Source organism: Poecilia reticulata, chromosome 19 (genome assembly GCF_904066995.2).
Source record: "Poecilia reticulata chromosome 19, P_reticulata-male-v2, whole genome shotgun sequence".
NCBI classification, from domain to species: domain Eukaryota; kingdom Metazoa; phylum Chordata; class Actinopteri; order Cyprinodontiformes; family Poeciliidae; genus Poecilia; species Poecilia reticulata.
Genome location: NC_088848.1, coordinates 22728419 through 22740530, shown reverse-complemented (window position 1 = coordinate 22740530; position 12112 = coordinate 22728419). Strand labels below are relative to the sequence as shown.

Below are 12112 nucleotides of genomic sequence, written 5' to 3'. Positions count from 1 at the left end.
GCAGTTTTCTAACTTTAGAGCTTCTGCCTCACAGTCCAGCTGTGACCTACAGCTCCCTCACTTTAGCTCCTTCAGACTAGCCAACAGAAATTAGCAAACACCCGGTGGAACTGCTACATGTGCTGAGCTCATTGTACGAGCTACTTCTTAGTGCAACTCTGGTAAAAACATAGTTAAAGGGTTAACAGAGGAGCCATGTTGTGATGACTTGCTGAAGACGGACTTTCAGAAAGAGCAAGAGTTTTTAAAGAGACAGAGGCCCAATTCCAACGTGCTAAATTATAGAGTCAAATTTCTTTTAAGTCATATTTGACTTAACATTTGAAGGTTACATACTTTCTTAATTGTGTTATAAAATATCATTATGTGCCTGGAAAACACATGATACAGCCCTTTTAAGAATGCACTTTGATGAAGTCGAGTCTCCAGCAGGGCTGCCTCCTTTTGTAAAGATAAAACAGACCTAAAATAAACAAAACTTTGATATTATTCTGTATTTGCTATGTGCAAGTTCAGAATAACATCAAATCATGTTTGTTGATCCAAGCATTAATAAAGCCTTCTAAGACCTGAGCTCCAATGGTGTGAAAAAGTGTTTCTTCCCTTCCTGATTTCCTGTTTTTCCATGTTTGTCCCACTTCATTGTCTCAAACAAGCAAACACAGAATGCAGTTTTTAAATGAAGGTGTTATTATGGGAGAAAAAAAAGGAAATCAGGAAAAGGACAAACAGTTTTTCACACTGTAAGTTATGTGGTGTGCAAACAGCTGAAGAAAAATATTATATATATATTATATATTTATATATATATAAAATCAGTGAATAAATGAAACACAGGAACATAAGAGCACACAGAGCATGCTCAATGCTCTTTGATTTCGTCACCTGTCATGGTGGCAGACGTTACAGTGCTGTGCTGCCTGGCTTCATGCAGCAGGAGAGAAAGTCAGGGGCGCTCCTGCTTGGCTGCTTCTTGCTTGTTGCTCCTTGGTCAGTGTTCGTAGTTCAGTGTTTACCACTACTGCATTGAATTAATTGCTATGTTTAAAGGTGCAGACAGTTGTGGTTTCTGACATGGGCAAACGCCCAGGGCTTTATGTTTTTAGGAATGGCATGAGACCTCTGTCAAAACAGAATACAGAGTTTCAATTGATAATTATATTGGTTACATTTATTTCTGGGTGTTTTGATGGGAATGTGAATCTTTCAGATCAATTTGAGAAGCAATTTTGATAATATTTCACATTTTATTGTGTCATGCTGGTCTTGGTCTAAAAGTCTTGGTCTTGTCTTGATCTCGATACACTCCAGTCTTGCTCTGGACTTGGTCTCTACAACACTACATGTTGATTTTTCATTGTTTTCTATCATAGTGCACTTTTCTTAATCCACACAGCCAATTCAAAAGTGTTAGATTTCCAGTGTAAATGTTGTATGTTAAAAATACAGTGTTAATTCAACAACATGAGTGTTAGTGAGTGTTAAAGAGTTCCAAAGAGTTAAATACAAAGCAATCCTGTAAAATGTTTATTTCTAAATTAACACCAACAGCAACTCAGTCTGGTTCCTTCCACAATTATAACATATTTGTGACGTCACTTCAGGGAAGGAGCTACAGGTAGTGATGGGCTATCAGATAGCCCATCACTACCTGTAGCTCCTTCCCTGAAGCCAGGCTTCCAGGCTTGTACCGAGTAAAAACGGGGCGTGTCCGATGAAGCCCCGCTTCTAGGCTTGTGTCGTCTTGCTGAAAACCACGTGACAGGCAACAAACGATGCCTCGCATCACCTGGATCACGTGACTGCTTCTTTTTGCGTGAAGGTTTTCAAAATAAAAACGCGGTGAGTGTGCTGTGTCATTGGTTGTTGTCCATTTGGTCGCGTATCAGAGGAGAATATTTGTCTTCAGTGGCTAAAATAAAATGAACATTGACCAACATATTTGATGTGTATTGATGATGGCACTCATCACAATGTAATGTTTGTTACTGGTTTTCTCAATTGTAGATTATGGTTTTTTTTATGACTTTATATTTTTTGTGATTATGTGATGTAATTCTCTTTGAACTGCATTATTGCTGAAACGTGCTACACAAATAAACTTGATTGTCTGAAATGGAGCCAGCAAGAGGAAAATCTCTGACATCTGGGAATACTTTGAGACAATCAATAAAATTCTTCTTAAATAAAATAATTAACCCCTCCAACTCCCAATTTCTCACCTTCTGCAAAGTTCCACTATTATTTGTAGTCTGATTAGTAAAGACATATCAGTACTGCACACCAGAAACAGATTTAATGCTGTTGAAAGACTAAAATTCAACATGCAGCCAAATATAAGGGATCAAAGCCAATTAGAAGTCCAAGAAAAAGTGAATACCCCAACAGGCACTGCACTCCCAAGACACTAAAACATCAAATGTCTTTATTGTCAAATCTGTCTATGACATAAATGAAACCCCAACACAACCACTGATGTTAAATATATACCAGGATTAGATTAGCTACAAATCATTTTAATAATTAAAACATATGACAATTAAATGTGGTTTCACTGATTCTCCTGTTACTAAACATGAGTTTGATGAAATCTTTGTGACAATTTTTGTAAGTATGATCCAACTGAGTGACAAGGCTGTTACAGTTTCACCAGCGGATGTCACTAGTGAGTGAATGAAGCATCGAGTAACGAACCTTTATGCAAAGCAAAAGGTTGGAAAGCTTCTTTGCTTCATGAGGTTTCATTTGCCCATCGCTAGATACAGATAGGGAGAGGGTTGCAGCAGATCCAACTTTTACATCACATCAAACTACCCCAGTAGGTTATATAGTAGGGTGCCCTATTGTTGACTCAAGGTTGCTAAAAACTTTACCATACTGACTGATTTTAGTGACATAGTGGGTGTAAAATATTGAATAAAATGTTGTGCCACATGACTGACTTTATTTTCACTCTTATATTTAACTTTATGACACACAAAACTACAAATTAATAGTCCTTATTGACTCCAGGTGCATTCTGGGTAAAGCTTGTCACCAACGTCATCATCAGTCACTTGGCAACAAATAGCAAACTAGCTAGAGCTACGGAACGTTAGCATGTTTTGAATTTCTGTTGTTTCATCATTAGTGACCAGTAGCCTCTTGTTTCTGTTCTTCTCTTGGTTTGTTGTACTTTATGTCAGATGGACTTCAAAATGACATAGTCGCTCTCTGTGGTGGTGAAACTTGTTAGCTCCGCAATGCGGGCATGTCCATGTTGTAAATGAAATTATCATGAGCTTTATTATTTGGGCCCGGTCATGATCTAAGCCACAGGTGTCAAACTCCAGTCCTGGAGGGCCACTGTCCTGCAACAGTTAGATGTGCCGCTGCTGCACCACACCTGAATACAAAAATTAGGTGATTCGCAGGACTCTGGAGAACATATCTACACAGTGAGGAGGCATTTAAGCCATTTGACTCTGGTGTTTTGTACCTGTGGCACATCTAAAAACTGCCAAAATGTTTATATTTGTCAGTGTGTCTTTGTTGGTGACTGAAGCCTGTTATGATGACTTCAATACATTTCTTCAGACAGGTTGGCATGACTTTTAATGCTGTCCACATTTTTTTCTATAAGCTGACTAATTTCTTTAGTAATTCTGACTTTTTTATGCTTTGTCTTGTAAACCGGGTGGGCAGAGTAATTTGAATGACTATGACGGTGACACACACACACAGGTGAGTCTGATTAGTTTTGCTCACATCTTTTTAAAAATATTTATTTATTCTAATGTTTCTGCTATATTTCCTGCTTTTCCTTCCAGGCTGGAAGTCTTCCTCCTTCATGTTGGTGAAAACAAGAGCAGCACCAAAGACACTTCACCATCAGTGATCACAAGACCATCCATGGCAGCTTCCTATGAACTTTCAAAGCTTCACCTTCAGTGCAAAGTACCATGAATGTATGACCTTTTTTGATGTTTTGAAATAAAAGTAGATTATAGATTATATACTGCAAATGGTGCTGGTGCTTTTGTAGATTTAAGTGTCGTCTAATGTCTTTTAAAATTTGGGGAATTATTGATGACTAGTAGTTTCAGGGGGCGGCGGGGGTTTAATTGCTCTAATGGCTTTTATTTGGTAGTAAATTGACCAAAGAAAAAGTGGGTAATGAGAGAAGGGGAAGACCGGGAAATGAACCCACGACAGCCGCATTGAAAACTAGAACCTCCATATGTAGGCTGTGCTTAACCCCTGCACCACTACAGCACACCCTGCCAATAGTATTTTAAAACTCAGATTTCTATGTTAATATATATTTTACACCATTCTGTATTAGATTAACATGTTCATTGTGTTAACTTTTGACAAAATACACTAGTGTTGGGTAAGTCAACACTGTGTGTTTAATTTCAACTACTGTGAATGTTGATTCAACTATATCACAAATAACACTTTCGAAAGTGTAACTTCTACACCATCCAGAATGGACCAATATAGACACTTTCAAAGTGTTGAATTCAACTCTGTAGGAGTTGAATTCAACACTTCCAAATTTGCTGTGTGGATGTGAAATTAATATTCTTTGGAAGAATCCTGTAATATTTTAACAAAACACAAATCCAAGAGAGCTTTGTAAATACTTTATTTGCTTAAAAACCCCCCACTAAAGACACTGCTGTATTGAAAACGATTACAAAGTGTCCAGAATTTATGGCTCTTCAGAGAACCTGTACTAGTTTAGTTTTTCTCATATCATTGGACAGCATTAGGCATGGGCCTGTTACAGTTTAGAAAAATTATAGTTTCCAAAACTGAGAAATCCATTCTTCTATTTACAATGGAGTCCATTTATTAAGTGATTGTGACCTGAGTTTTCTTAGATCTATGAAGATCTTTCAAATGGAAGTCAGACATAATACCACTTCCAGGTTAGCAAGAACACAGAGTGAAGAATGCAACGGCGTGTCAGGTCCATTGAAGATACAAATGTTTTTAAAAAGAAGTACATTTCCTCCAACAACTTGGAAAGTTTGAGACTCATCTCTGAAATTTTCTAGAAGAAACGAGGGAATTTCTGAGCTTGAAACTATAAATTTGCTAGAAAAGTTGAAAATTTGAGATTCATCAGATTCATCAGAAATGTTATATGGAACATGTGGACATTTCTGAGTTTCAAAAGTTGATAATGTTTGACTTTTGAAACTCAGAAACTTCCTCGATTTTTTCCAGAAGATTTCTAAAAGTAATCTAAAAAATTAGGTGGAAATTTACTCCTTTTTCTTTTTTTTCCCCTCCTATGTACAAAATGCTCTGATCCCGCGTGGTAGAAAAGCTAGTTGTAGGAACCTTTGTGCTGTTTCTTCTTCATCCTGGCTGTGTGTTCTGATCCGGACGGGTCTTCCTTACAGTACAGTGCACTTCCTCCTCCTGGGCTTCTTGGTGGGCTGGGGGCACAGGACCGCCCTGATGGCTTCATCGAACACCGTCTTAAGGCCGCGCTGCGTCAGAGCAGAGCACTCCAGGTACTTCACTGCACCTGGTTTCAAACAGCATCACAATCCAACTATTAACATATTTCTCATGTTGTTCTATAGGCCTGTTGCAGGAACTAGTGTTGCTGGATGATAAATTGTGTCGGTAATTATTACAAGAAATGATAATATTGTTGTTTTGTGGACATTTTCAAGTAATATGTTGATAATGGCAGAATAATGCATAGTTTGCCCTCTCAAAGGGGGAACTTTGAACTTGAACATACACGGGCACACACACACACACACACACACACACACACGCACACACACACACACACACACACACACATACACACACACACACACACACACACACACACACACACACACACACACACACACACACACATCTATATGAAAAGCCAACTTTGCTGCACATAAATCAAATTTTATTTCACTTATTAAACTTGGTTAAATATGGCAATGGTTTTGAAAGAAAGTGAACCAAAACCGATTTTATAACAGAATAAAATTGTTCAACTGAACTTAAAAGAATTAAAGAAAACTAGATACCTTTCTTTTAATACAGCAAACATAAAAATCCTTTGAAAGTTTTGGATCTACAATGAAAAACATTCCTTTCCTACAAAAAAGAAAAAAATGGGACCTTTCAGTTTTTATTTGTTTTTTTCTGGCCTGTTAGTCCTTCTGTAGCGCCTAGATACATTTAAACAGAAAATACGAGAACCAAAAACTGACCGATTTCATCAGCCATGGCAAAGCCCTGCACAGTGGTGATTGGAGTCCGTTTCTTCTCCTCCAGAGCTTCAATGGTCTCACTGTCGTTCCTCAGGTCCACCTTGGTACCCACCAGGATAATTGGGGTCATAGGGCGGTGACTTCTCAGCTCTTGAAACCACTGCAGAAGAAAACAGGTTGTAAATAGCTCAGAAATAATAAAAACATTTCTCCATCCACCTTTTGGTATCTTATATGTTCTATTGTCTAAAACCAAATATAGAAATGTAGATAAACTTTATTTCTCAAGTAGACATTGGGTTGTGTCAACGACGGCCCTGTTTTCTACTTAGTGGTGAGCAGATGTGAACATCTGGCCTTGTTGCAGAGAGCAGGCTGTTCTCACCTTGGCACGAACATTCTCGAAGGAAGATGGACCAACAACAGAAAAGCAAAGCAGAAACACGTCCTAAGATGGAAGGAAGTAAAATAAAAAACATTCATAAAAATCTTTTAACACAAACTTTTTACAGTTTAATGTAAACTATTGAAAACTCTGTTGGACTTGTAATGAATGTAGTGTTTTGCAAGTAGTTATGTTAAGGCTCTAACATTTTTTGTTTTTTACTTAAATATGTTTTTTGGACAATGTGTGCTACAAAGCAGCATTTACTGTGTTAGAAAATAAAGTATAGGAACAGTGGTGCCTGAGTTTATTTTGTAATCGTGTTATTTAGCTTCTGTAGCCAAAGTTCACATTGCCAAGGTTGTCCAGATGAACACTGGTGTTAATATTCATCAACCTCCTCCTCTTCTTCTCCCATGATGGAAATAGGATTTGATCTAATCATGCTCCTCTTGAAATCAACAATCATCTCCTTTGTTTTGTTTACATTTAAGATGAGATGATTATTCCCACACCATGACACAAAGCGCTCCACCAGATCTCTGTACTCAGCCTCTTGTCCATGTCTGATGCACCGACAACTGCAGAATCATCTGAGTGTTTCTGTAGATGACAGAAGTTGGACTTGTGCTGGAAGTCTGAAGTGTAGAGAGTGAAAAGGAATGAAAAGAGTCCAGAGCCCTGTGGTGCTCCTGTGTTACTGACACACTGTCCTTCAGTCTCACAAACTGCGGTCTGTTAGTGAGGTAGTCATAGATCCAGGTGATTGTTGAGGCCTCCACCTGAGTCTTCTGGAGTTTCTAACAGAGCAAATCAGGCTGAATTGTGTTAAATGCACTAGAGAAATAACATGATCCTCACAGCACTGCCTGCTTTGTCCAGATGACAGTGGATTTATTGAAGCAGGTGTATGATGGCATCTTCAACTCCAATTTCACAGCGATTAGCAAACTAGAGGGGGTCATGAGTTTCGCCAGGACTCTCCAGGAACTTCATGATGTGGAATGTCAGGGCAACAGGTCTGTAGTCGTTGATGACTGATGAAAATCAGTTTTCTTCGAATCAGCCAGCATGTCTTCGCTCTTCAGAACTCTTGGGCTGACACCATCCGTACCTGCAGCTTTGTTCCATTTTAGTCTCTCCAACTGCCTCTTCACTTGACTTCTAGATACAGAAAAGTGAGAGGAAGGGAAGAGAAGGCAAAGGGAGCATCAGCATCTCCTGATTTGGTTGAAGACAAACTTGTGGAAGCAGAAGAGTCCATAACTGAGGTGGAAAATAGGACATCTGATGTTGTTCCCTCTTCACCAGGGGGTTTGTATTCAAAGCAGAGAAAAACAAGATTATGATCCGATTTCCCCAGAGGAGGTCTTGGTTTGGAGACATATGTATCCTTGACATTAGCATAAAGCAAATCCAAAATCTTGTTTTCCTGGGTGGAGCAGCTGACAAACTGGTGAAAAGTTGTCTGAGTTGAAGAGGCATGATTAAAATCACCAGATATTGCCACAAATGCATTGGAGTGTTGTGTTCGTATGTTGGCAACAACAGAACTGATGACATCGCATGCATTATCGGCAAGAGCTGAGGAAGTAATGTAAACAGCTGCCAAAATGAACCCTTTTGGTAAATAATATAGTCAGAAACTTACTGCCAAGAGTTCAATGTTTGGTCTGCGGAGACGACACTTCATCATCATCATCAATTTAATTTATAGCTTCACAGTAACATGTCCTGGGTGACACCATCTGTTGTTCACAAACACTGCTAATCCACCTCCCCATTCTTTATAACTAATCTCAATTATGTCAATAGGCAGTAATCATTATGTCAAATAATGATAAACCATTATGTGACAATTAATCATAAATCGATTATTTGTTTGCATTCCTACTTGCTACCACTAGTGTAAGCAGACATACTGAACATAGACCCACCGTCTGAGGGTAGGCCAGAGGCCTGAGTCTGTCATAGTCCGCTTGTCCTGCTGTGTCCCACAGACCCAGGATCACTGGATTCCCATCCACCATTACATTGGCAGAATAACCATCAAACCTGGAGGAAAACAGCAAATCGTTAGCTTTCAGTGCAAACTGTCTTTGACATAGTGTTCCACTTATTCTCTTGTACTATATCTCTGTATCTGTCTTGTTTACTCAAACTTTACTCAGCTCTCTACTGAATATGACCACATCTGGTCAGAAGTTGTCGTGGTTTGTGCCGTGTTGGACTTACACTGTGGGGATGTATTCTCCAGGGAAGGCGTTGGATGTATAACTGATGAGCATACATGTTTTACCGACAGACCTGAGGAGAGAAATAAGACAATAGTGAGAGTTATAACTTAATAAGAGTGTCCTCTAATGATGGCTGACCATTCTGATGTAGTACTGTCCATGTTTGTCTGTATTATACCCAATGTTTTATACCAATCACATAGATTTATCAGCTCATATTTTCTTCTTCAGGTGAGGAAAGAAATGACTGTAATTCTCTGGTTTTTCTGCCTCGCATTAGGAGTCTGTTTACAAGTGTGAGTGAGAAGGATACCAGTCTGCACTCAAGGAGGGAAGATTCTGATTTGGTTTTTTTCCATTAGTTCTAACTACTCTGTACGACTCGACTCGTCTGTCTGTAGTTACAGGGTTATAGGTTACGTAGTCACTGTTGCGTCTCCAGTCCAGGCTGTTGTCCAGATTTCTATTCTACAGAATTGCTCTTTTATATCAAGAAATAGTAAGTAAAGTTTATTTATAAAGCGCTTTTCACAGACATAAAAATCACAAAGCGCTGTACAATATTAATCGACCTTAAAACCACACAAAACATGAAACCAACATAGGAAACACAATAAAATCAAGAGATAAAAGCCTGGGAAAATAAAAAAATGTTTTAGTTGCTTTTTGAAGCCTCCAGAGTCAGCAAAGCTGCAAGAGCCAGCTGTTCCACAGCCTTGGGGCCACTGACTGAAAGGAACCGGAACAACCAAAAGATTCAGCCTTTCAGAACAAAGACCATGAGCAGCAGAATATTTAGATTAAAGCTGGCAAAGTTAATCAGGAGCCTGACCATGTAATGTTCTAAATGTCAGCACAAGTACTTTAAAACAAATTCTAAAATCAACTTATCATATATATCATATGATTAAAATGTTCAGGCAAAACTGTTAACAATATTGACTCAAAGTAAAACTATGAGAAGCTTAGAACATCAACTGCCTAAGCCGAAGAACATGCACAAATTTTCCTTCAAGTCTTCTTGTTTACAAAGACTAGAAATGTTTTTGGTTTGTATCAATGCAAACATGCTGAATTTAAACACGAATGATGTTTCAAATAGCACACTAACTTTGAATCTAGATCAAACACTGAATAAAGTGAGAACAAAAATCTAACTTACCCATCTCCCACCACCACACACTTAATGTTAATCATATGGTGAGTTAACCTGGACAAATGAACAGGAGGTAAAGTAAACCAGAGTCCCTGTGTTGTCTGAAGTGCACAGCAAACTAAGTGAGCTGTTGTGGAGTTTCTGGTTTCTGTCTTGTTACAGGAATGATCAGTTCCTGTAACCTATTCATTTACCGCCAACAACAGCCTGAGAAATCTCTGGAATTCTGACCAGGTGTTGCTGCTGGTAAAGGTGACACACTGAATATGGGATTTTCATTAGTTGTCAGTTCCAATCAACAATATATGAATATATGAACATGAGAGAGATATATTACTAAGATCAACAAATGTGGCCCAATGTGATCAGACACCATGATGTGAACATGTTGATTCTGTGTGGCAATTAATTTAATTTTTCATTGTTTTCTATCATAATACACTTTTCTTAATCCAGCCTAGATTTTATGGCAGGTTAGTTTTTAGTAACTGATTACTGGGGGAGTGACCAGTAATCAGTTAACCCCTCCGCCCGGTAACAACTCTTTTAAGAAACTTGATACTATGAATAACATTTCATTTTTCCTTTGAGATTAATTAAGTATTTTTGAACTGTTTGTTTCAGATGGATTCCAAACTACAACTTCCATTAAAGACTCTAAAATATTGTTGAAAAATTGACTCTGCAGGTTTATTTATTTCGAACATGATAGAAGAATAAAATCACACACAAGGAATGCAAAATACATTTTTGTACTACAATAATCTTAACATGCTTGAAAAGGAGTAGGAAGGAGTGAGAAACATATGAACTCCGACCCCATAAACTCGTACCATATTTTCAGATGGACTCATAAATCAGATAAAAAAATAAACATAGGTTAATTAATGTTCCATTTTATTTGGGTTTAAATACGTCGAAATATATATATATATATCCATCCACACACTCATATGCGTTAGCCTCAATTTACACACACATTAGTGCTGTCTCTCACCCATATTTCTATATCTTGTAAAATGACCTTATATCAACATTTTAATTGTATTCATTTTTGACTTTGTTTTAGCTCTTCATTTAATTTGTTCCATAATTTTACCCCATGAATTGAAATGTAAAAGTTCTTTCTTGTTGTTCGTAAACTACGAATCCTTAAGTTTGACTAACCCCTCAAATTAAAACCCCTTCTCTTTCAGACATGTTCTGAATGAGCTCAGGTAGCAGTTTATTAGATGCCTTAAACATAATTTGAGCAATTTTAAACTTCACCATATGTTCAGATTTGAGAATTCAGAATAAAGGGTTTGTGTTCTCATAAACATTGACATTATGGATGGTTCAAAAGGCTCGTTTCTGTAGGATACTCTGTAGTTGTACACAACTTTTGTAATTAATTCCCCAATGCCTCTGAACAATATGATAAATATGGCGAAATCAGAGTTATTTAGAATATAAGATGATTATACAGAATGTTTAGTTTTTGCCAGGATTGATATGTTTCTACATAGTTGATTCTGTAAATGTTTAATGAGGTTTCCAACTTTTGTCATCTATTATTACACCAAGAAACTGATTAACATATACCCTTTCCAGAGTTACACCTTCTGTCTGAACTTGAATTTGAGTATTTTTGAAACAGTTTTAAAAAAAAACATGATTTAGCCTTCTCCAAATTTAGCGATAATTTACTATTGTCAAACCGTTTCTTTAATTCACTGATTTCTGAGGTAAGATTTTACTGGAGACTAGAATATTTGTGTTGTCAGCAAATAACACAAATTTTAATACATTAGACACTTTTGCTTATGTTGTTTATATACGAATTAAATAAAACTGGTCCCAGTACTGAACCTTGTGGTACTCCACACACAATCTTTGGGCAATCGGATTCAATATTTCCCATCTTCATAAATTGTTTTCTGCTCTGTTCCCAGTTTTCTTTTAGGTCCGACCTAAAAGAAAACCGGAAGCAGGTTTTGTCACCATGTTTTTGAAAAAGAAATCACATCCTTAGTCAGTTTGAAAGCAACCAGAAAACAGGAGAAAAGGACAGCTGGACATTGTTTACACATTAAAATGAAATTTCACATCTTCTCTGTTTGTAAAGACGATT

General features: G+C 37.6%; 1 protein-coding gene across 2 annotated transcripts; it reads right to left on the bottom strand.

Moving 5' to 3' along the window:
- Positions 1-4612: 4612 nt before the first annotated feature.
- On the bottom strand, positions 4613-10573 carry LOC145547521 (ras-related C3 botulinum toxin substrate 1-like). 2 transcript variants are annotated; one of them, XM_081600511.1, is made up of 6 exons: positions 10006-10572; positions 8842-8913; positions 8544-8661; positions 6607-6669; positions 6222-6381; positions 4613-5524 (listed from the first exon to the last, which is right to left on the bottom strand). In XM_081600511.1, the coding sequence occupies exons 1-6, from the start codon at positions 10038-10040 to the stop codon at positions 5391-5393; spliced, it is 582 nt and encodes a 193-aa protein (XP_081456637.1). In that variant the 5' UTR covers positions 10041-10572; the 3' UTR covers positions 4613-5390. The 2 variants fall into 2 exon arrangements, with proteins under 2 accessions (XP_081456637.1, XP_081456638.1); XM_081600512.1 differs by lacking the exon at positions 6607-6669 and having other exon boundaries at positions 10006-10573.
- Between the last annotated feature and the right edge of the window lie 1539 nt (positions 10574-12112).